This window comes from Acromyrmex echinatior, chromosome 3 (genome assembly GCF_024713525.1).
Source record: "Acromyrmex echinatior isolate Ae372 chromosome 3, ASM2471352v2, whole genome shotgun sequence".
NCBI lineage: Eukaryota > Metazoa > Arthropoda > Insecta > Hymenoptera > Formicidae > Acromyrmex > Acromyrmex echinatior.
In genome coordinates, this window is record NC_141854.1 from 21,844,754 (window position 1) to 21,871,713 (window position 26,960).

Here is a 26,960-nt window from a genome sequence, read left to right on the forward strand (position 1 = left end):
ATATAAGAAATACTGCTACAATTTTGGCTAAGCCAAAATTGAAGTATTACATGTAAAGTCTTAACATTGTAATCTTCATTTATCGCAAGTTAAAAGAAAATATTTTAGGCTTAGTATTTATCTTTTTTTTTGGATTATGCAATGACTGCATTTATAAATATATGAGAAGCATGCAATAGATTATCCCTGAAATTTACTGAAATGAATTGATGGTGACAAAGTCATTCTAACAAAATTAAGTGAACGTAACAGCACTTGTATATTTAGCGAGGTCGCAACGTAAAAGCCGATTACGTAACTATTAAACTGATACAATTCGATCGCACGGACTACAACAATGTCAACAAGGCCATTGTCAAACCGTGGCTAATATATACTATATACAATTACACGGAATATCCGTTCTTTTCCTAGACAATGAATACACGTAGCATCTAGGCGAGCGATATTCCAAAACGCAACTATATCAATCGAATTGTTACCATCGAATCGATAAACTCTTTTTCTCACACTATGACGTCAAACCAAAACACCTGGTGGTGTAAGAGGGACCTTATTACCTTATTATCCATTACTCATTCCGCAGAAACTGGTTTTCCGCAGAGGAAACTTTCCATTTCGTTTCCAGTGGTATGCTACATATCTTGCACGTTGTCAACTTGTTTCTTAAAAGCAGAAATCAGAGATAACAGAGAAACTGGTATAATTTCGACGAGATTTATATTTCCGTGTTATACGTACCTATGTGAAAAAAAATTACAGCTTACCCTCTTTCCCATTTCTATTATTAAAATTGAGATAAAAAGTTTCGCATATTTATAGATTTAAAATTTAAACTAATAATATATCAGTTTTAATCTTTAACTAGATTCGAAGAAATAAGGACGTATGAAAAAGTTGATTATTAAAAAAAACAAAGGTGAAACTGAATGAAAATACACGACGAAAAATAAATACCTATTGATTTCGAGCAAAAATGACACAATCTTTAGATAGATAACATTCAGGAACTACTCACGGAAAGGAGAATAATAATCACATCGGAACGGTCGAATCTAAATTCCATGCGCAAGACCTTCCGCCTCGAGCAATCGAACGCGATTTGCTAAGCCTCTGCGACAAAGCCGAGTCAGAGATAAGAAAATACGATACGTCCACGAAGCGACGCGTACTTCGAATGGCGTTACAACTCTCAACGTCCGTCCACCACGTGTCTACGTATCACACGTGTCTAAGCCACCCCTCTTTCGTGCTCGTGCCGTTTCGCCGGCTGAAGTTTCATATGACAAATTCACCGGATGCACTGCTCAGCCGTCTGACAGAAAACCTCTGGAAGAATCCTTTTTCAAAAGAATTTCTCGAGATCCATTAGACAGCGAACAATACGTTCGATTTATTCTATGACATGTAATACGTATTAACTTTGTTTTACCACGTATCTTTATACGTATCGTTAATTCTTTCGCCGTTGAGCTATACCTACTTATTTTATCTCCACTTAGTAAAGGAAACTATTTTGGAAATATTAGCAGATAACATATCATTTTTCAAATTTAAAAAAATACATATCTATAATATCTAAGTATTTTTAAAATATATCTGTATTTAGTAAATACCAGGCGTTATCCGCTTATCGTCGTAAATTTTTTTTTCTCTCATATATGTAGTCTAGAAAAAGGATGTATATTTTCCACACGTGTCGCAAAAAGTCATTTCACGTTTTATAAAATATTGTTATGTAATGTATTTCTTAATGCAAAGATTAACTTTGTCAACGCTGCCAGTATTAGATAGCGCAAACTTTATAGAAAGAAACTTTTGTTCTTCGAGGTAAACGCGATGCGATATAACTTTATCGACGTTGTCTTTACACGATAAAAGCGGTACACATGAATAGTACACGGATTAATTGTTACCGATAAAATATGAGAATTTATGCCGACTCAATCGCCAATTGTCGAGTTTCAATCCTGCGAAAAGATAGATAAACCGAAAGGAATTGATAAAAATCCATTCATATAAATATAGTAAATACAGTAAAAGAATTTTCAAAATTCAAACAATAAGTTAGCAAACAGTGTCCAAATGTAATGAGAATACTATTTTACTATTAGTATTTGTATTATATCGAATCGCGCACTGTAATGCGCAACCTAAAAGCGTAAAATCATTTAAAGTACGAGAATTTTCCACAAGAGAACATGTCAGAGATTTAATTTCACAGACTAAACGGTCAATTTCTCTCGACTGATCCATCTTACGCGGGGATGAGCACTGGCAACGCACCTATACCTCGAGAATCGCGGATACAACAACGCACGGATCGAGCGCGGCGCGCGTACTGATTGTGAGAACGACGAACGTGAAGAACGAAAAAGCGCGTCTGGTTTCGCTTTTGCCCTCCCGCCGCTCCCGCCGCGTCGCACCGCGCCGCCTCTTGCCCGGCCCGATGACGCTAGGAACACCAATCTCACGGTGTTCCGTAAGTTCCGTTCTCGGTTCCGGACGGTACAACGTACGACACTGACAAACAGCCTTTTTCTGTGATCGCGCTCTTCCTCTTCTCCCTTCTTGCGCTTCCTCGTCGATTATTCCGTCCTCCGGGAACGTTCACGTTCCTCTTCGTCCGTCTTTCCAGATCCCGATGCTCCCTCGTGCTCTCTCTTGCCCATCTGTGACCGCGACTTTCGGCCGCCGTCGACCGGCCGAAACTGACAACGGGGCGGCTAACGCGCCGTGTACGGGGGTGCTCGTTCGCCGCGCGCGACTGCGCTCCCTTTTCGAGCGTCTCCCCTTCAACTCCCACCCTTAGGCCTTACGGCCTTACGGCTTACAGTGCGAACAGGCGCGAACGCTAGGAAGGGTTGCGCCCGTCGCCGTCGCCGTCGCCGTCGCCGTCGCCGTCGTCATTAGACTCCGACCGATACCACCCCTCTATCGGCGCGGCGCGCTGGCGTATGAGTTGATTTCGGAAGAACCACTCTTGCCTGCCAGTGTTTCGTGATTCTTGCGGGAAGTTAATTAGACGCATACTTTCGAAAAAAAATCTTATCATGGGAAGATTCGGATTTACAAAAAAAAATTGTGTAACGAGTAAGAACTATGTAATCTAATATCGTACAGTGTATTATACAATTTTAAAACTGTTACATATCTATATATATATATCTTATAAATTAAGCTCACATAAAAATATAATTTCAAGAATCGCAATATTTTTTTTATAATGTATAATTTTGTAATAAAATAATATAAAGAGAAGACGTTTATAATGTAAATATTTATTTAATGGTTTTAAATAAATAATTTTAAATTTATTATCAAATTTTAACATTTTGAGCTATTTTTTATGCTGATTTAATATAAACATATAGCATACTCAAATTATAATTATTGAGAAGAATCAAGATACTAGTAAAACGTATAACTATGTTATAATGTCGACCAGAAAATTAGATGTCTAGCGTGACAACCTTATGATCCTTTTAAATTTCTCATTATAATGATGGGGAAATATGACTTTTTTTGGACTATCGATTGCAGTCGCGGAAAAGTGTAAGATCGCAAAATTCATTGTGAAATTTAAACAGACATAAAAAAAACAAGCAATTCGGGTCGAGAAAACTGGAACGTGCGCGTTCCGCCCACACCTATATCGCCGATCGATACCAACACGTTGCTTAGACTACTACTGGTATAATCAATACAGGATGATATATCTGGAATGAGAGTGAAAGAACGCTCATGGGAAACGGAGAAGTCATAAAAGCGGGGACGAACATTGACGATAAATTGTCATCGGCGGACAGTAGAATACAAGCTCGAATGACTGTCATAAAACGGCAGTTTCCTCCGAGAGATGACTGTCATCCGCGAAAGAATCACGCGCTTCGTATGACTGTGTAAAGCAACGCGGTTACGAATTGTAAGACAAATCGCTATGTAAACAGAACTATGATTCAAGAAAAATTAGAGAATTATCTAAGCTGATTTTACGAACAAATTTTTCGACAAATTTAAAATCGTTTCCTCCAATTGTAAGAAAAGATATTAAAAAAGCTATTATTTATTACGTTTCTACATTATATTGTATTATGGTGCTAAATATCTTCATATCTCGAATTTATATTTTCAAAGATAACATTTATGAAAGATTACATATATAACTATAACGTATAATATATTTTTATTATTTAATTGCGCTCTGAAAAATGAGAGCACTTTTCTTTTAATTAAATTTTAAGATGTTATTAATTACTCTTAAACTACCTATGTAATAAATACGTAGTTTCTTAAAGAAATATCAATTAAAATTCGTCTTATTTTCAATATCAATATACCTATTTACATATCTATTTATTATATCAAGTGGTAGAATAATGGAAATTTAAATAATGAAAATAATTTCTAATATTATTGTAACAATTATCGACTGAGTAGGGCTTAGTTTCGATCTGAAGTCCTATTGAAAAAAAGTAATATCTAGCTACATATGGAACAGTTTTTATTGAGCGTATCTTTTTTAGAATATGTTTGGATCATCACAATGTAATATAATATTATAAACAATGATTATTTGTCTAGAATATAAAAAAGTTAAATTAGTTATTTTTAAAAGGACAAGGAATTTTGTTGCCATCGGCCGTCAACGATAGCACAATATTACCGACAATGGATAGACTTGAAACAAGATGTGAAGTGATCAAATACATATAATATACTTTTTTTCATAGTGTTATTTTTTAAAAAGTTTTCTCTTTACATACTTTATGTAGTTGCGCTAAAAGCTATAATCATGAAATTATTCTACTTCTTTTTTCTTTAGAAAAATATCATAAATATTACATGTTATTTTTATTGAATTTCCATTCAATTTCATTATTCTACCACCTGGTAATAAATAGAAAAGATGTAAAATAATAACTGTAATAGAAATTTTGACACGAAGAAATAAATTTTACTTGCTCCAATAAGTTATAAGTATATGAGTGATATGAGAAAAGTGTAAAATTGTAAAATCGAAAATAATTGCAGTTGCTAGAAGAATTGCTTGGCAAATTTTTAAAAGATATAATCGATAATGCACGTAATAATAAGTATATCAAATTAACAAAATATCTAATGTTACACTTATTTTATAGGAATAAACCGGTTTCAGGGACAAAATATTATTTATATGTAGATGTAAGGTGTACAAGAATGATTTTTGCGTGATTTCACCACTTCTGACGTCACAACTCCCTATGATAGATGCACGTATTAGCTTCCAATATACGTATATGTTCGCTATTAATCCCCGTAATATTACCATCATTACCAACAAACCCACGCACTACGTGATCGACAACAACGCGCAATACAATTTCCAACACCTGTTGCGTAATCGTCTCGTGCGCAATCCATCGACTGAAAATAAAAAGGCTTGCTGGTCCACGAATAAGTATAAGGGAATCATCTCTCCCTCCATTCCTTTTCCTATTGAGAATAGCGCAAGGCGATTCTAAGGACCGTAGCAGAAAGGCTGACTTATAATCTTGTCTTACGACAATGTCTTACGACTTAAATATTATATCTTTAGTAACGCACAAGAACTGTCTTATCACTTATATTTTGAAAGCACTTGGTATTTATACACCTTTAAGACATAAGTCATAAGATAATTCTTGTGCATTACTAAAGACATAAGACTTAAGTCAAAAGACTTCTTTCTGTTAAAATCCTAACGATATAATTCGAATTCGATTAGACTTGCCATTTTGGTGAAAACTAACAGGATCGTTCCTCCAGAAATATTCTTACGATTTATAGCGAACTGAGAAGGTGGCGTGTTCAGCATTTCAATGTTAAAGACTCTATACATATACATTAGTAAAAAATCAGTCAAATGACTCTGATTTAAAATAACAAAACAAGCAAAAAAACAATTTTATGCTGAAACAGTACTTTTGAACATAAAATTACGAATTTTTAACGATTTCTCTTTCATTCTTGTTTTATCCTATCCGAATAATTAAAAAAATTTATCGAAAATTGGAGCATACAATTTATTCGCTATCCAAATAATCAAACATCCGAGCAATATTCGATCGAAACAAATTGTGAAATTCTGTTCACAAGATCATTTCTCATTTGTTATTTATCTTTGCAGCGTCATTTGTATTCTGCTTCGCCGACGCTTTTGTTTTCGTTGACTTTGAACTTATTGAATTAGAAAAGCATGGTCCTTGGTATCTTTTTCATTCAATACAATCGCCGACTAACATCGGCGAATATCGTCGAATAACAAAGCTTTAAAGTTTAACGAGGTATTATATACGTGAGATCTATTGCAAGTTTATAATTACATCAATGAAAATAATAATTCTGTTATTAGAGACGAGTATATCACCAAATAGATACATGAGCGATTTGCGAGAATGAGTTACAAAAATGATGTTTACAATTATATGGAAATAATAAAATTAATGATAAAAAATAGGATTGGTTGTAATCACCCAATGCTTCGTTATCGTTCAATAATGATCAACTGTAACTCACATTAGAATAGACGTAAAGATAGCGATATTTTGAAACGTTAACACATAATTGCAGAAATCACAGTGATGACAGCATATTGCAGACAGAAAAAGATTAGAAAGTGCACGTAAGAGAGAAAAAAAATATGAAAGAAATTAAATCATGTTAAAGTAAGGAACGTTATAATGAAGTAATGAAAAGAAGAAAAATAAACGTAACGAGCAAAGGACACGAGCAGAAAGAGCACCGTATAAACCAGTAAATAAGGACTGAAAAAATTTCAGCAGTATAAACGTACGTGTCAGAAAAATAAATGTATGAAATCATGAAGATAAGAGTCGCACTGAATTGACGAAAGAAAAGAATGAGAAACAAAAAGTGTGTGTCATGAGGTGTAAAGAAGAGGATGAATAAAAAGAAGAACAAGAAGGCAGGAAGAAGAGAAGGTAAAGAACGGAGCTGACAAAAGCGCACCGTTAAGGTAACAGACAACATACGGGAGGATAAAAGCGAATACGATATGAGGAACAAGGAGCAAAGACGAGAGGAAGAGTAAACTATTAAGCGAGAGAGAAGTGCGCTCGAAGGGAAAACGAGCGGACGATCGACAGGTGCTGCGAAGAATTTCTGCAGCATTACTTTATAGTTTATACTGTTTATAGTGCAGTCGTCCGGATCGTCCCGTTCGTCTAACGGGTGGTCGCGTTTAATGCGCTGCGCATTAATTTCTCAACACGACAATTCAAAGAGAATATCAAAATAGAAATGGATCATTCAGCTTATAAAAGTGTGGTAAAATAAAGTAACTCGTGGTGCGAATTAATACTGTCGCCATCGCCGTCATTGCTTGTCTCACGCATGTGATTGTGTCCCGTCACTGATACGACCAGACACGAGAGAAACTCGATCTTATTCTGCAGATAAATAATCCAATAAATAATACTCATATATTAAAATGATATACTAAAGTGTTGCTTTTTAACAAGAAAGAAACATTTAATGTCCAAATAAGAATGTTCCAATGTGCTTTTATTCATTAAAATTAACTTTGTACGTATTGAAGATAATCAGGTGATAAATGTGACTGTAAAAAGAAAGGTAAAAGAAATAGCATTTTAAAAGTATTTTGATATTTTGTTTAAATATAATCAGATATCAGATATATGAAAAAAAGCTTTGTATCTTATATATATATATCATCATAATTGCATTATAATCATGATAGTCCAAGTTTTATATATATATATATGTTGATTTTAAATACGTTTTCTAAACGATTATAAAATAATATAAAAATTAGATACGATTAGGAAACATAAAGTGTATATGAACCATAAACCAATCTGAGAGAATTAATAAAGATAATTATTAAAGTGAATTATAGAAACTAAAATTGATTTCATAAATTCAAAAAAATATTTAAAAAATACTTTAAATTAGCTACAATTATAAATAAAAAACAAAGAAAAAAACTTTATTAATCTCTCAAGATTTCTATTTCAGTATTGATATCGCAATTTCCTGATTCGATGTAAAGATTCAATCGCAGCATGCAAACAAGTTCAAGAGCCGCGAACGCAATCTTACCATAAAAACTCCTTCAGTACGTCTATTTATGTACCGGGTGTTCGCGGAATTTCAAGTGTACTATTCATGGATTTATAATTTATTACTCAAACTCGTACATAACATCAAAGTCATTTTAATTTCAGATTCAATCGCTGTTCTGAATCTTCACCAGTATAACGAACTTGGCACGTACACGATGATAATGAAGCTTGAACGTAATAATTAATTCACATATCGTGCTCTAAGCATCGCGTTTCTCGCGATGTGTTAATGTTATGCAATAACTGCGCACGAAAAGTAACGTTTCGGTAAACGAGACAAAAAGTGCTGTTAATGATGAGATCATCACTGTTTCAGGTATAACGCGAATATCAATCCAATTCAAAATAGTATTATAAACACATACGGTATTAATGATTAATATAACAATTATAAACAAGATCAGCCGATGTTGATAACTGATTGAGCCGAGTCAGATATCCGCGTAACGGATGTTAATTACTTTTTATGTAATCACACTCATGATATTAGTGCCGCACTATTGCTGTTACAGCTATAAACGATTCAGCGGTGAGTAATTCATACTTCATTATAATTGTCGTCCCGTTTATTGTACTCGTTCACGGTACTTTCTCCAATATGATTATCGAAAGCATAATCATACTGTGATTAGCAGTCGTATTCGCGATGTCAAAGTCGTCAAAATCTTTTTCGCAAAGATATCACGTCGCAATGCGTCGCGTTGTACTTGTTATACTTGTTACATGGCGCGTTTAGGTCGAGAGAACATTCAGCCCGACAGATCCGATAATATCGCACTTTCTATGCTTTCCAATGTACCGGGAATACATTTCGCCCACGCTAATAGTCCACGATTTACGCAATCTTTCCTTGCAAATCAGAATGAAATAGGCATGAGCGTTTTACATGGGAATCCGCACGGCGAATCCGAAGAAAAGTGAAACCAATGAGGGAGTAGTAGTAAGATGAATAAAGCTTTAAAGTATATGTGCATCGAACTCGATTGATATTCGCTCGGTTGGTCACCGGAGAGAAAGTGGCCGCGACATGACGGACATGATTTTCGTCGCGCGAAAATAGCGCGTCTGATGATTTACGTAGCCTACGAGCGTGGTAGGATATTTATGGTGGCCGCCATCCGTCCAGAGATTATCCGGTCGACTGATGCGGAAATAACGACCAAATACGAAAGTTGGTGTTTTACGAACGGGCCATTACGTCTGCAGCTCGATCGTCGTACTCGTGGTACTCGCCTCGACCCGTACCGGTCGTAACGCCTGTAACGACCGAGTGCCAGCGAGTGCCAGCGAGTGCCGAATGCAGAGTGCAGAGTGCAGAGTGCGTTTCCCGCCTGACTGCACCGACTGCACCGACTGCACTGGCTGCACCGACTGCACGGACAGCGATTCCGCAAGCTAGACCTTGCAACTGCAAATGGCATACAATACGCCGCTCCTTTTCACCGCGCGAACATATTACTACGTATTACTACGTATTACGCGCGATTAAATGAGGCACGTTTAATCCATGATAGTCTCGCATTTTCAACAAGTAGGGGAGACCGGAGTTAGTTGACTATAGGGGTAAGTAGAATAATTGAGGCTACATTAAAAACAAAACACACGAGACACGCGTAAGCGACTGCCGCTAAGTTTGCTGTAACATCTTGCGATTTATGATAGAAGTTATGTCACAATTTTAAAAAATCGTACACCTAAGTAAATATTTTTATTCTCGAAGTATTTGTTTTACAATCGTATATGATTATCTGAGATATTTTCTACTTAGTAAGTGTAGTTCTTACTTAAAATCCAACAGATTTTTTTTTTTATGTGTCTTTATTACTGTATATTGTCAGTGTTTTGAAAAATAAATGGATGGAGTAGTAGACTAAGCATAGAACTGTATGACTCATTTAGTGACGACTCTTATAGTACTTACTCAAAATTTTATTCCTTTGAAAAGATTTTTCTTGGCAGTAAATGTTATAAGTTTAGTTCCCTCCTGTCCAATCTTTCTCGAAAACTAGGCTCATCCAACGTGTTTTTGCACGAAATGAACAAATTTTGCAAAAAGAAGCATTGTTTTGCCCTCCGAAGAGAATGTTTGTGTTTAAAATATATTTTTATAAAAGTTTTATTAATATGTAGCCAAAGATGTAGCTTAAAATACATTAATCTTTAATTTAATAATCTTAATCGAATTATCCCGATCGCGGGGCTAGTTGAATCAGATGGAATGCATTAGAAAAATGCATTTTTTTCATGTTAGTTATCAGTTTCCCCTTATTAAAATATTATTAGGTAGTCAAATGTATGTAGTAACTGGTGTAGAATTAATTTTTTCGATAAGTCTCTTAATTTCGTCTGTAAAAATTCGAAACTGAAAAATGAGTCTATTAGCCCCGGTCTCCCCTACTCGACTGTGCTCGATGCGACGAGTTTGTGCGACAACGCACTATTTCGCGTAATAATATACGCAATCTAATAAACTGTAAGAAACGAAGAAAACTCCAGGCACGAATAAGAGAGAAAATACATTACGTGAAAGAGACGTTTTTAACAATTAAATACATCGATAGCCTTAATAAATCGCAAATAAATAATACGATTGCTTGACTTTAAGATAAAATAATAAAGAAAAAATAGTTGAGTCTCAAAATCTGCGAATATACCTATAGTATGTTGGATTCACGAGCATATGAAATTCATATACTAACCTGGCTATGCGACGGACTTCTCAGCGGAGACGTCGAATCGCGGAGACGATAAATCTTCCTCGACGAGTGAGTCTCCTTTCGCTCGCGTTCAGCGGCGACGTATCTCTGTTTTGTTTTCTTCTCTCAAGGAAGAGATCTCTCTTCGGAGACGCGCGCGATCACCATTCACCGAAAGAACGCTGAAAGAACGAACGGCAACGGACGCGTATCGCATCGGTCTTGCGTGTCGCCTCGGTATTTCCTTAGCTCGATATTTCATCCGTTCTTTTATACCGTCGTCCTTTTGACTCGGCGACGAGCGTGACGGAAAGAGTATCTCGAGACACACCACAAAGAGAGGTAGGTAGGTAGGTAGGTAGTAAGTATAGAAGCGGAGACGACGCTGAACGGAGGTAGGTGTGTTCAGACGTTGTTCCACGCCGAGTGGAATGAAGTCTAATCGGCAGGATACCGTTTTAACGAACCTCCGAGTGCCTTAATAAGTGCTCGTGCAGGTAATTGACAATGACCTGTCAGTCGGCGGCGTGCGCGACGTTATCGCGGTTCGAGCAGTTCGATAGATAATAAAAATGTCTTCGGAAGCCACTGCTTCGTTTACAATCGGCGCCTTATTATTGCATTACGCATCGATATATTATCTTAATGATCTTTTAATTATAATTACTTCTCGCATAAATACATTTCCTCCAGATAGAAAGGAATCACAAATAATCCTTTGTTCCTTACGTAACTGCTAGAATATGAGTCTCAAGTCAGCGAAATATTGTACGTGACTCCTATTGTGACAATTCATTTATCTCCTCTTTTGCATGGACAATTTGCAAATTTTATTACTGACGCACAATCACGCAATCGGTTATTGCGTGATCATTTCCACATCTTATGTCCACTCGACGAAAATGTAGATACTATTCACGTGGATCTCCGCTCTGCATTTGGCTCTTTTCTCATCAAGAAATCGGTCTGGTCGATTCTCGATTCTGTCCCTACACCTTGCGAAGAATATCGCGATATCAAGATTAATAGGCGACGCACTCGCAGCAAATTCGTAAATACGATGAATTCTCGGCAGGCGACAACAGCGCAACAACGATGACGATCTCGTTATCGCACTCGATACGAAACGTTATCATCACGACGACAACGACGACGACGACGACGACGAAGATAGCACGGCGTATCCGAGCGTGCCCGAAGCCTTCATGCCGTGGTAAATGGTGCGGAAATCCAGGTTGCCGAGCATCGACGTGCGTCGATCTGAAGCCGGACGAGTAAGTATGAGTAAGTACAAGCCGATCCACCTTCCTCGTCCCTGACCTGCTCAACCGACGACCTCGATGAATCACCTCGGAAGCTGGTCTGGTCGACAATCGACGAAAGTTCACACGCGAGGGAGCGAGAGCTTCAGTCTCTTTCAATCTTTCTCTCTCTCTCTCTCTCTCTCTCTTTTTTCTTGCCGCTTCACTTTACGATGACCTTCGATGAGATTCCCGCTTCGATGAAACGATTACTAAGATACAACGTCAATGTACGATAATGCACAATGTTTAGAATTCTAACATGAAATCCAAAAATTTATGTCTCATAAATTCTTCGAAAACTTGGAAGATTTTTAACGACAGTTTTGAAAACATCGAAATGATCGTGTTCGATTTATTTTGTATCACGTCTGATCGCGTTGAACAGGACACCAAACCACTTTGCTCTGTCGATTTGTTCGTGAAAATTGAGACGAGAGGATAGTCTAGACGATTCTTTATGTGCGACAAGATACTTCGGAAAACTTTTCAAACGAGATGCAATCGCGACGCGCTTGTCTAACTTGTGAAAACTTGCAATAATTCTTCGTGAAACGTGTCTACTACATGAAGCATAAGCACGTTTAATCAAAGTTTTGATCGGTACACAACATACAAACGAAGGAAGTTGGAAACGATCTCTTCCGCCTCGTCGTTTCGACGACCTTTGAGAAACGTGAAGAAGAGGTTTTCGTTTGAAACGATTGAATATAGAAGGCAATAATCACGGCAGATTTGGAGATGTTTCTCTTCTCTCTCTTTCTCTCTCTTTCTAGCAAAAGATGAAAAGTACATTCATTCGATAACAAGAGACTTCTTCTTGCCAGATCATACGTGGAGATCAAGACGAGGTATTATCCTGCGACCTTCCGTATCGTACATTTGCGAGGTTTATTCTCTTTTTCAAGTGATTCGCTCCGGAGCCTCTTCAATAACAGAAGATCGTCTTCAATAACGAGGAAAATGATCCCTGGATGAAGACGAAGAGTCTCAATGACGGAAGATTACGTTGCAATGGCCAACCAGATACCGGACTGGTCGGATAAGAGCTACTTCGTCCTGTCGAATCATTCAAGGAGATTAAGTCGAGATTACATTCTACCGAAGGTACCGCTGAGAGGAGATTCGATTATGGCACACTCGCGTCACTCGGCAACATTCAATAATTCCCGGTATAAAACGTGCGTCTACGTGAAGAAGAATAAGTGCGATGCAACGTAATGAACGTGCATGCGCGCCTTTCGTGATATACGAGTATCTCGCTAATCTGCAACGGTATCGCGTGCACGTTCAAGACATCAGCTGAACGTTTGTTAGCACTTGCGTGCCAATTTCGAATGGTCGAACTGCGCAAAACTAAACTGTGCGTCCAGTGTAGACATTTTAAATTGACAGTCAAACTTTTGCGCAATTTTCTTTGGTACACACTACTATTTACGGTGTATCCAAACCATCTACATCATTCGGACTAGTGGCACATTCACACATTTTATCTCACAGATTTCGATCGCGCTCGATAACCACTCACGATAGCATTGAACGATCTATCCGATCGATCGATCACCGATCTTTCGCGCGCAACGATGCGGCTGCGCGCATGTCTGCGAAAATCGTGAAAACGAATGCTCGTTTCGAACCGAACCGAACCGAACCGGACGGCGCGGCCGCCGCGCCGTTGAATCCCGGATGACTTGGAGCAACTTGGAGCCACGGACAGTCACGGACAGTCACGGACAGTCACGGGCGCGCATGGAATACGATAAACCGAGCGCACTGGAGCGCAGGTAAGAGCGGTTTTCGAACAACTACGTGCCGGTCGGAAGGCGGCGTTTCTTTCTCCCCTGCATCGGCTCGCCGCAGAGAGAGGGAAAATGGCGAAACCATGGAGGTGGAGGTGGAGGTGGAGGTGCTGCTGCGAAATACGCGGGGGAAGGGATGAAAGGATCTATGATATTCCCGATATCGCCGATCGAGATCGGTGCCTCGGTGGTGACTGGTGGCTATATCACGAGAAAGGCTTCGCTCGACGAAAGCACCCTCTCATGTTTTTATCGGTTTTCCATCAACGTTCCCATCAGCTTCTTACACGTGGAGCACGTGGAATTCTGCCCATCTCACTTTTATGGAAATCTCTATTTCCATAAAACTCGGTCACCTCGCGTATACAGATTTCCAAGGGAGTAAGGAACGTCCATGTCATAAGGACATTCCTAAACGTCCTTCGGATAAAGCGTGCTTATTTTTATCTTTTCATATTTTCAATAATTAACTTTGTTTCATTGAGCACAAAATAAGTTACGGATCAACAAAATCATTTGTTTGTTAAAATGCAAGCATAGTTGAAAAAAATTGTCCCATTATACGATATATAAATGATAATGTAATATAAATATAAATATAATATAATTTTTTAAACTTATATATTTCACAGAAGATTTTTTTTTATTTTTATAAATTATGTTATCATATAACGTATGCGTTGAGTTCTTTTAATTAAAGCTGTCATAAACTAAACGAAACGTTAAACTATTCGATCCAAAAATTTAATTTTAAATAAAAGATATCGGAAAGATGTCTATTAATTATGTAAAATACAAATACATTTTGGAAAAAAAGGTACGTTCCACAGACAATGTCGCTGCTCACTCAAGTCGCAATTTTACGGGTAGTGAGTCAACTAACCCCCGACAACTAACTGTCAGTTGGTTCCTGTCTAAAGCAACAGGTGCTCGTCAACCGCTGGCATGTGGTAGCCGCACGAACGTAAGGCGGCATGCATCTTTTACATTTTAAGTCACGATATTTTCGGGATCGCAAAATACCATTATAATTTACATTTTAAATTTTTCGTCCCTAATGAGAAATATTCTCACATGCGCCTTAACGTAAAGAGATGGTAAATAAATTCCCCGCCAATTCCTTACCAATCCTTTAATTATCCATATATTGTTCTGCTGAAAGGGATTTACATTAATGGGATTATAACACCTATGCGCGTAAATCTACAAATGGTAATCTTAAATATGCATTCGATATATAATATTTTTTGCCACTTATATAGTGATCGGTAGACTTTTCTCTCCACCTTTCTACACGTACGGTAGATAGATTATATAAAATATCGTCGTACAAAATAGTAGTAGTATCACCTATCAATTTCGTTCCAACGGATGACCCTATACACAGTATCGATTGCAATCAATGTTCGTCGCGAAATACTTGCACTCTACTCTTCGAACCCGCGAGAATTCTAATTGTAAGAAACATATTCCCACGACTAGAGAGAGAAATTAACGATTTGTGGTCCTTTGTATTTCGAAAAGCGCTTGCGGCGGTCCTTCGCCTTTCTAATATTCAAATATTCCAGTAAAACATAAGATATATTTAAAAGAATGACTTTAAGAATGACTTTAAGAAGGTAGATTAGTGCGCTTGTTAGAGACACAATAATCTTCTTTATATAGCACCTTTTTTAGACGTATTATTTTATCACTTTACATATATCGACATGGAATAACTTATATTTAAAATATAAATTCTCTCTTCTCTGTACTTCTTCTTTGTTATATTTCACGAAATAGAAATGTGTATACGTGTATACCTTGAAGAATTTTGCCAGTGTTAATCTTTGTACTATTGTAAATTGTTATAATAAATAAGCGTGAGAAATGGATCTTGTGCAGGATAGGATCACACAATGAACGAACGAAACTGAAAAGACGGGAAACATTGTACTATGATTCAAGTTTTATTAAACAAATTAAATACAAAAGATTTTCTGTTGCTTGCTGTCCGCGTTATACAGACGAATATATCTCGGGGTTATAAATAATTAATTAAAACAACAGAACGAGGCATGGTATATAAATAAAATAAAGAAAGAAACGGTGTGAGCGGAAGAAAATGCGGCCCGTCTTAACTTCCATTTCCCGAACAGTAAACATTCTCGCGTGTTCGCATTATATTGTTTCTTATCAAAAATCACTAAAAGAAAAAGAGCAAGAATTAACTATAAAGCGTCCAGGCTTTTTTAATATATCCGAGACTAAATTTATAATGCTATCACAAGGTATACATGATTTTACTGAAACATGAAAGTGAAATTTCCACTGAGAATTCTGCGTTCCAACTGATATCGTAAATAGCATATTTACATTTTATGTGCTCTTATATCAAAATTCCTGTTCTTTACAAACATTTCTTGCATTAAAAACAAAATTGTTAGAAATATGTATCTCATTTATAATATATAAGCAAAATAGTATTTTCGATATCCAGAATTCCCAAATAAAAATTCATTAATTTTTCTCGAAAGTTATAAATGCACGTGGAATGACAGAACCTGGTACGCCTAAAATGCAAAAGATAATTAAAGAAAGAACAAAGATAAAAATAGATAAATATTTGTCGCATCAGACTTGAAGAAAATGATTTAGTTTTTGACGCTGCATGACGAAGAACCTTAATTATCAGTAAATACGCTTAAAATTTTTTTTCGAGAACGTTGGATATTAATATTTAAAAGTCGTTAGGATATGTACAAAGAGATATAATATATGAATATGAAGTGTGTGTGTTGTGTGTGTGTGAGTGTGCGTGTGTTTGTGTGTGTATGTAATTATATTGAATTCCTGTCCCAAAAGACCGAGCTGAACCATATATTCCATCTCGATCCTTCAGGATCAACTACATCGAAGAGTAACACAGTCTTTGTTTTCGAAATTGATCGTTTAATAAAAGACAGAAAACAGAATTAAAAGATAAAATAAACTTACATTAATAAATAATGATAAAATTTAATAGCGATTCATTAAACGAGGATTTTGTGTTTTTTTCTTTCTTTTTTTTTTGAGATAATTAAGAGGAAGGCAAAACGAAGTTTGGAATGTAATTAATGGTAGAGATAAAAAAAACTGTGTTGACTCTTAATACTCTTTCTTTTTGTCTTTCTTTTTCACATACACATTCATTCTTTCGCGCGTTTTTTCGATTTCCGTATATTTGGCAATCGTAAAAACGGTGCCTGGGTAATTAGGCCCTCTTTGTTAACGCATCGATACATATCGTGCACGCATTACAATTTCTTTATAATACTTAAAAAGACTCAAGTCTCATGTAAGCAGGACAAGAGCGTGTGTGTGTGTGTGTGTGTGTGTGTGTGTGTGTGTGTGTGTGTGTGTGTGTGTGTGTTGTGTGCGTGCGCATGCATGTGTACGTACACACATTTGTATCTGTGTATATTTAATATACATGGCTAAATCTACTGTAATAAAGCCAACCGCTTCTCTCGTATCGACATGTAAAGTAACGAAAAAATGTTATTTCTTATTTTTGTCTTTATCCTCGAATTCTACGAGATACAATTTGAACAAATTTCTTTCGTATGTTGCAGATTACACTTGAAACAAATAATCCCAATTATTTATAAAATAAAGAATATAAACCCGATGATAATCGATGTAAATTAGTATCGAATTAAAGGTTGAAAAATAAAAAAAGGTTAGAAAAATAATAATTTATTTACAAGTTAAAATTAGTTATGCATTCTATAAAAATAAATGGAGCAAAGTATATAATTTCGTGACGTGTAAACGAATACGCTTAAAAAGATTACGCGATTCTGAAAAATAATTACCTCGATCGTAGACTTCGAGAAACTCTTTTTCTTTTGTACTTGATTACGTCGTTATTAAAATTCGCGAAAGCGTAAAAGTACATCAACTTTCCTTATAAAATTTAAATTGTCTGTACCAGAGTCAGATTGGCAATAGAAATTTTTTAAAAAGGAAGGCGCTTAAAATGGAATAAACCGTTTCGACTAACGTAAACGAAATCTAAAACGATTATGAGACATTTCCATTTTTTTTTACTGTTAAAAAGACGAATCTTTTTAATTATTAAATATATAAAGTGTGTTTGATGAAACTATTGTTTTTTGTGTTTAACACAAAAGCTAATCGCACTATTCTAAATAATGAATCTTTGTCTCATTTCTCGTAATTTCTTTACTTCTCTTCCCTAATTACTATAACACTACGCTATTTACACCAACTTATGCTATTATGGGACACTAAAGATTAGCCTACTAAGTATATATTACAGAACACGCCGTCATACTTTCTCTGGCGACACGCAATATATATATATAACATCTTTGGACTTGGTTTTATTACACATTTATATAGAATATTACGATAATTTTCTCTCCTTCTCTCATCTAATTCGCTTCTCGCTACCTCGTGAAAGCCCACGAGCGCTTATTTGAGAAACGTTTCTTCAGTCTAATAAAAGAAAAGTATTCTTCTCCTACCGTCTTTTCTCTTGCTTACCGACATTTGCCAGTTATTTGTCGCTTTCCACGATACGTTGTATAAATATTTTAACGCTTGAGATTCTCGGTGATTCCTTCAGGTTCGTCGCGGTGACCCTTGGAAGACAAGCGTTCTGTTTAAATAAGAATAAACGCCTTTTCTCATAGTAAAGTCTAAGGTTCCATCAACATGAAAAATTGGCCCACGCCTCAAGAGAATGTCATGACATGTTAAAGACCAAAAGCCATCGAATTAGGATGCTACAAATGCAAAACGACATTCGCCGTTATAAGAAGAAAGTTCGTAAGCGTTATCGATCTTTCTTGCATTCTCTTTTCGCTTAACAGTTCGCGCATGGCATCATCCGGCAACGATTTCTCTTTTGGCCGTGCAAAAAAAAACAGTATGACAAAATTAACTAAACGATAATTGAGACTCGGCGAAACTCGTGGATCATTTAAACCGCCGACACTTGAGCGTCCTCGTCATCTGCAACATTTCAAAATGTGTTTCAGTAAATGACATTCATTAAAGTAATGAAAAAAAAAAATATGATGAAAGTACGAGAGAGAGAGACTCTAATTTGTATCAATAAAATTTAACGCGTGTAATGCTGCTTCATTTAATAATATCGGAATAAAATATATCATAAAAATATTTCAATGCAATGTTACAGTGATTCACAATGCCAAGATTTCTGCTAAAAAAATAAAAGCTATTGCTAAAAATTCCATGCTGCATAACGCAATATTATATGCAATATTTATTGTGTGTGTGTGTGTGTGTGTGTGTGTGTGTGTGTGTGTGTGTGTGTGTGTGTGTGTGTGTGTGTGTGTGTGTGTGTGTGTGTGTGTGTGAACACACAAAGCAATTTACAAGATGTAACAATAAATTTCTAGAATAATTTTGTTTCCATCAAAGTGGCAAGTAAACCGATACTTCCCGAAATCCAGATCCTCTCGATCTGCATGCAAAGGATAAACATTATCAATCGTTTTAGTTATTGTACAAGTTAATTTTTTGTAAAGTTTTTTTTGTATTAATAAAAAGTGGAATAAACTTTAGGACTAAAAAATCAAATTTTAAATTGATAATATTTTTAGTGAAAAGTAGCAAATCGTAAACAGATATTTATGAAAAGTTGATCAAAGTTTACTTTTTTCCCTAAAAATTTTATAGATCTTTCCAAATAATATTATGTTCAAAATCGGAACACAAGATGTCTTAAGGAGACATATTTAAAATATTATATTGGGTCATCTAAAAACCGCGGATACTTTTTAGATGACCCAATATATTCTCTCGTTTTGGGGACATGTGTGATGCTCTAAATTTGTTTTAAATTGCATTCCATTTTTCTTATAACACGAGATACAAATACGTCTTTACACGAACCAACTTGTAAATGACTGAAATGATTGATGATGATTAATTTACGTATGCAGAGGGGAGAGGGAGATTCAAGTTCACACAATGGTGGAAAATAATGTAAATGATTTAAAATATTGTAAATCGAACTTTGGTGAAAACAAAATTATTCTCAAAATTTTATTATCACATCTCATATATGAACAATTTATATATTTTTTTTTCATATCATTATGCGTTAGAGTCTCTCACCTAATAGGGCGATGCCTATAAATATAAGATATTGCATTTCTTTCTCAAATTCTAAATCTCATTACTTTAAAAAAAAATAGATCAATTCGAAAAAAATAAATAGTTGATGCAAACGAAAATGAACAAAGGATAAAACGTGCGACAGGGACAAGCAGCAAATCATGCCTAGACATCACGCAAAAAATAAACAAATCGCAAAATTTAATATATCGTAACGTTTCAATGCAAAGTTCAATGATGATAGGCAAGCTTGTGTATTATGCAATGATCATTAACATAAATATTGACATAATGCAAACAAACATGATTATACATCACAAAATTATGTGATTATGCTTAATGAGTGCTACATGACGATCACACTGATTAAATACAAATTTTACAAACATATTATATAGATATTATATAGATATTTCGCTAATTTTACAAATATTAGATATAGTATTTATTTACATTGTGTTGTAATAACCACATAATATCCGTTAATTGCTAACTGCTATTGTATTTATAATTACGTTCAATATTGTGTTCAAAAATGTATTTGTTGTTATGCTCAAGATTTCGTTTCAATATATTAAGTATGTCATATATTATTACGTTTTCTTAAAAATAGAAAAGATTATTTCAGAAGAAGTGGCTTGCAAATATTTCTAAATTAGCATTACATATCAGAATAAAAGATTATAGTCCTAAAAAAAATAGTTATAAATATAGTTTTATATATATATATATATATATATATATATATATATATATATATCTGTTTAAATATGTATAGAAAAATTGGGAATATGTAATATCAAAATAATAATCATTTTCAATGCACGCACGATAAAATAAAATATCAAACAGGAAAAAGTAATAAAAATGTTGTAAATTAATAATCGTGAGAGTACAGTTTTAACGAAAGCAATTCTGACAGTAGTGAACTGACAGAGTGCTTTCACCAACAAATCAGCACTCTTCGTGCGTGAACGTTGACAACGAGAACGTAAGAAGCCTCAACGAGCGTAAACCGAATATATGTGTGTATGAGGGTGAGTATGAACCGTGTGTAAACGGTACAACGATTTTGCTAGATGTAGTACCATCTTCGTGATCGGTTCCTCGATAGGTGACCCCCTCGTGGCTGTTAGCACGACCGAGTCTGTGCAATCTCGCCATCTGCTGCGCAACTTTGTACGCCGGTGGTTGACGACATTGCGGTGTGTTACTCATGCCGGATCGTATCGACGACGTCATGTTACCCGCCATGGCACCCATCGTCGTCATTATGGTCGTGGTCCCCGCTCCAGGCGGTGGCAGCGGAGCTGGCATCCCTAGGCCCATGTTTACTCCTAATCCCGTAGTACCTGAAAACCCTCGACTCTCTCGATCTCTCTTTCTCTTCATTCCGCGCCGCCTTTCCTCACCTTCTCAACATCCTCTCGTTGATAAAGTAATTCACCTGCCATCGCGGACGTAGATATTTGTAAACGAGCGAGAATATTAAGAGAAGTAAATTAACTTATTCCCACTTCTACTCATTCCAATTAACAGAGTAGGTATCAAGACCCGAAATATCTTGTATATTATATAAAACTATATATAACATTAAATATTAAATGCATTATCTTGCAAAATAAATTATATTCAAAAAATAGAGCAAAATAAAAAGTTCTTGTTTTTACAGCATTTTACAATTAGTTCACTCTCTATGCATTTATTTACACTTTTGCAACGCAATATTCATTTATGCGTTGTTACCATCTCTTCTGTTAATATTCAATACGGCCATGTTGATTGAAATTTTTCTTTTATCTTTTTCATCTTTTTCATTTTAGTTAGAAGTAATACAAAAAAGTTACATCACTCGAATAATCATTGATGCCCGTTTCTTACTAATATAGATTAACTTTAATCTCGATTCAACTTATTCTTCATCTTTTTCTAATTCTTGAAACTAAAAAAAGATGAAGAGTTGCTAGAAACGAGTTTGAAAAAGATAACAAATAATCGTGCTCGCGCTTACAGCCAAGATCCACAAGAAATACGATACGCGAGTTTAATGGAAACCGCAAAAGACATTCATTGCTACCCGCCACACAATCTACCCAAGAGGAAAGAAAAAGCACAGATATATATTAGTATTCTGAAAAGAACACTCAATTATCTCCGCTAATACTACGGTATACGCAAATACGCAAATGGAACAAATTGATGCAACGCGTCTTGCATTTCTAGGCCATACTAGAAACGAACGTTAGTGCTACATTTAGCTAGCGTGCGTACCAACAGATTCGTTCGATAATTGATAGTTTTACACACACGGCAACGTCACGCACCAGAGACTAAACACAGATTTTTCTCGAGAAAGACAATCTCAAGTTGCTTACAAAGCTCAAGCTATATAAAGATGCTGAAGACCAAGATTACTTCTACCATACGCAATACTTCAACATGTTTCACATGCATGAGCCATACTGTTTGCACCTTCAAAATAATGTATTCTGCTTTGAAGCAGCAAAGACAACAAAATCAATGAATCAATGCAGGCCAGTCAGACGAAACAGGCAGACAGTCGCGAACTCACCTTGAGGAGTTGGGGGTTGGTGATGATGATGATGAAGAAGATGATCGTGATAATGTTGGTGATGGTGATGATGGTGATGATGATTGTGGTTGTGATTCTGATTGGCAGGAAGCGGAGGTAACACTGCTACCGCGTGAGGAAACGGAGGTGCTCCGCCTCTTATAACAGACCCTGCACCATACAGAGGCCACATACGACATATTTTTTTTTTTTTACAAAATTTACAAACTTGTGCCGCTACTGAAAACGCGAAAAAATCCTCGGAACGAATCATCTTTATGCGATACAAATATTTTCAAAAGCGCATGATTATTATGACGAATAACGCATGAAATACCGCCTGCGTGATCAAGCAAGTAGTAATAAGCTGTAAAGCGAATCTTAGAAGCATCGGAATTTTAAAAAGCGATTAAAAGCACAGTTATTATGCAGCACTCGATGACGCGAATATCGATACAATGTACGGCACGCAAGATTTAGTAATAATATTTCATTCTTTATGTGCTCGTATGATATTTACATTTTACAATAATCCGTTTAACATTTGAAGGTACGTGGCCATGGGACATACGTTTTTCAGCGAAAAAATTTAGCCAATGACATAGTAAATAATTATAATAAATAAAATAATTCATCAACGAAAACTCTTAATATGTAATATTTAACAGAAAGCAACAATTAAAATTTTATATATATATATATATATATATATTTATTTATTGTATAAATAATTTATAAACTCAAATCGTAATCGTGAATATTCAAGAATAGATATTAGACTCGGACGGTTTAATTCTCAACGCTAGCATCAAACACGAAAATCACTTTCATATTTCTATAGCATGAAAATCTAGACACACCAAAATAAATAATGCACTAGTTTCGATTCTAAATAATATCAGCAGTACTTTTATTCAATATAAAACGATTGACACGTAACCATCTGACAACATAAAAATAGATAATGTAAAAATTAAAGCCAATGTAAAATAATATAAATATAAACGGACAGGTGTGTAAATAACTATAAAAATCTTACGTAATAAAATATATCCAGCTTTCGTCATGAGCGCGCCAAGAAAAATTCAATTCATTTTTTCGGTGCCAATTTCCGGTCCGATGGCATCGAACACCACGAAAAAACTACTATGTCTCTACTACTCTACTACGGTATGTCTACGGATCGGGCAAGAGGAACAGCACACGAGCACACTTCGCCATAATCCGTTCTCTCGTTTCACTCGCGCCTTTTTGATTACGTACCTTGCAGAGCGGAGTGCCGTCTTTGCGGTGGCGGTGGGCTGCCGCCCGCTTCCACGCTGCTCCCGCTGTGGCTGTCCAGTTGAGTGCTATGACCACTGTCACTGCTCGTCACCGAACCTACGCACAGGTTCCCAAGACACTTCTATCACTACACACGTTCTAACCGAGGGATTACGCCCTGACGCAATCGCTAAACGATCCTATTGTCTAGTCACATTCGCCTCATAATCCGTATCTTTTGTTCTAAACTGTCTCACAAAGAGAGCCGATGTAAGAACCTAATTTAAACTGATTACTTTGCCACACTTCAATTGCACGTCTCTCGCACATTCCTATCTACATTTCTTTCTTGCTGTCTACAAGCCTTTATATCCTATCATTGACAGAGCGTAATCGACAAGTATATCTTATGTGCGCGACTGTACGCCGTATTTAAAAGTAATCGATGATATTTTACTAATTCCCTATACAACGTTCAACTTATACTCATTTAAATACTTAATTTATCATTCAATTTAGACTACGGCTGTGCAAATTATTTTATTTTCTATAACATTGACATATTAAAATTATCAGGATTTATTCAAAATTTTCTACTCCGAATGCAGCGCTTTAGATACACCGATCTCATTAAAATATAACTCCGTATGTCCCATGGTATGAAAGTTTTGAGTCGAAGCCGCAGTTCATGAAATTAAGTTCGAGATATCTCTCGCTCTCTCTCTCTCTCTCTCTCTCTATCTCTCTTTCTCTTGTGACGTCGGATTGAAAAGAAAAGCTCGCGCTATAGTAATCGGCGTACAAGATGCGTGTGTGAGTGTCGTGTATATATGAATCAACTAAATAACATGGAACATTTATGAATTGCGTAAACGGCTGTGCAGCGTGCATAATAATGAGACTTCTTGTTGCGAGACCTGACCAGTGTAAGTAACGAGCAACGAAAGTGCGTGATGGTGCTTTGCGAGATGCGTGTCTAAGTCAATTTAATCGATTAACATCTGTCCGTCTGTCAATATGATCTAGAAAGTCAATATGATCCATAAACAAAAAACTATTGAAAATACACAAAATAAAATAACTGAGATTTATTTAGATGGAATCCATCTAAATGTATCTTTAAAAAATTCTAAAAAGGAAAATTATATTGTATCGGACAGCATCTCGCTTCAAACCATTTCATAAAGAAAAAAAAATCGTACTCACCACTTGTTAAGGTTTTTCTTAGAGGCTGGAGATTGCTCAAACTAGTTACACTACTGCTCTCTGCACTGAGATCGACAGGCGGTGGTAAGCTGGCAGGTGTATCACTGTGGGATCGTTCGTGCATTGGTACCCTGCTGCCGGATCCTACTCTTCTAGGTGCACCTGGACTAGGTTCTAAACCGCTCGAATGCAAGGCTAATCCCGGTACAGGTAACGGAGGTGCACAGTGCTTAGGTTGATATGGTCGTGTCTTATGAGGATCAGACAGAGCCAACATCTTCCTAACTGCTTGTGGCGACGCAGCGCCGAATTTTGTACCTAAAACAATCCATTATGTATATAAATACAAATTACAAAATAAATTCTTCAAAAAATATATTACAGTGCAATTGAGCAAATTCACCCCAACCTTGTATACTCTTCCTGCCTTCACTGGTACTACTGGCGCTACTGGTAGTCGACAGAGTAGGCGACGGATGTCTCCTTCCCCGACTGCCACCCAATGGTACCGCAGCTGCAACTGCAACGGCTCCTGCATGTGGTTCGCAATCAACAGAAAGTTGATGTAACCGTTCTTCGTCGGTGATCACTTTCATGTTCGCGAGATAGGCCTTCACTCTTCGAACCATCTGTGCTTCCTCAAACATTTTTTTCGGATTTGGTGCAGCCGTGGATTTTTTTCGTCGTTTCACAGTTGCAGTTTGGCCACCTATAAATCGCGATATGTGTAAATATTACATTTAAAACCTAAACCAGAAATAATAATAATAATAAAAAAACAATATAAGAAAAATCAAATTAGTATTAAATCAAGGTCAATAAGAGCGATACCATAGTTATTACGAGCGTATAATATTACAATGTTTTATTAGTGTAATTACTTTATATTCTTCATATATTAATGAATATATATTATTTTAATGTTCGAACATTTCAACTTGTTTCAAGCCATCTTCAACAATATGTAGTAAAAAAAATAAGAAACTTACCTTGATTGCCAGTAGTCATTTGGTTCAAAGCTACCATCGCGGAACTTGGTGGTTGCCCACCCCTTTCTAACATAGTTAGTAAATCATAAGGTGAGGAACACATATTTGTTAATGTTCTCACTTCCTTCGCGATCATTCTGAGTTTTTCGAAATTCACTAGACTTTCTACTCTTGAGTCATTACCAAGATGTATAAAGGTCAAGTCTTTTTTCACGACTGGATAGAAAGGTATCTGAAATAATCATTAAATTCTCGCTAGTAATAATTTAAAGTCGATATAGTACACAAATTTGAATAATAAAAATAAGATAGTAAATAAAAAAATTGTAAAATATAGAAGTAAATGTTAATAAAAGATAATTTTGTTACAAAAGAATGACTCACTATGGGTGGTTGCGTTTGTTCAGACGCCACCAATTGTCGATATTTACTCATATTGCGGCTGGGATCCATTAATTCTTGTAAATCACTGAATAATCTTTGATATTTGGTTGGCAGTTTTTCCCATGAAGCTCTTAATCTCGATACTGAGCCATGACCTAAACCGGATACGATCGCGAACATGGAATTGAAATTCTTGCACTCCTTGCATTGACCTATAGAAAAACATTACTGATGCAAAATATATGTGAGATAAAAATACAGAAAAAAATTCCAAATACTTACGCGCTATTTTAATAAATTGCTTTATAATCTTACTGCGCCGTACGAGATTATGTTCCGAACAAACTTCCGTTACAACCCAGAACATTTCTCTGTTGACTAGTTCTGCAAACTGACTGAGCATAGGAACACCATACCTACTCTTCAATTCAAACAGGTCATCCACATATTCCGTGGACTCGATTTGTCTGTAACAAAATATGTAATAAATGC

The 26,960-nt window shown here is 36.0% G+C and overlaps 1 protein-coding gene across 12 annotated transcripts in view; it reads right to left on the reverse strand.

The window, feature by feature from the left end:
* Nucleotides 1-116: 116 nt before the first annotated feature.
* The window catches only part of LOC105143272 (rap guanine nucleotide exchange factor 2), a 136,519-nt gene continuing 109,675 nt past the window's right edge, over nucleotides 117-26,960 (reverse strand). For 6 of the 12 annotated variants that reach the window (XM_011051482.2, XM_087404825.1, XM_011051470.2 and 3 more), the window contains 9 exons: nucleotides 26,751-26,935; nucleotides 26,469-26,680; nucleotides 26,085-26,316; nucleotides 25,505-25,804; nucleotides 25,096-25,413; nucleotides 23,890-24,006; nucleotides 22,627-22,797; nucleotides 21,143-21,406; nucleotides 117-18,923 (listed from right to left, as the gene is read on the reverse strand). In XM_011051482.2, coding sequence (XP_011049784.1) covers nucleotides 18,892-18,923; nucleotides 21,143-21,406; nucleotides 22,627-22,797; nucleotides 23,890-24,006; nucleotides 25,096-25,413; nucleotides 25,505-25,804; nucleotides 26,085-26,316; nucleotides 26,469-26,680; nucleotides 26,751-26,935 — 1,831 coding nt within the window. In that variant the 3' untranslated portion in view covers nucleotides 117-18,891. The remainder of the gene's footprint in view (nucleotides 18,924-21,142; nucleotides 21,407-22,626; nucleotides 22,798-23,889; nucleotides 24,007-25,095; nucleotides 25,414-25,504; nucleotides 25,805-26,084; nucleotides 26,317-26,468; nucleotides 26,681-26,750; nucleotides 26,936-26,960) is intronic. The other 6 variants (XR_015544646.1, XM_087404822.1, XM_087404821.1 and 3 more) reach the window with 6 other exon arrangements.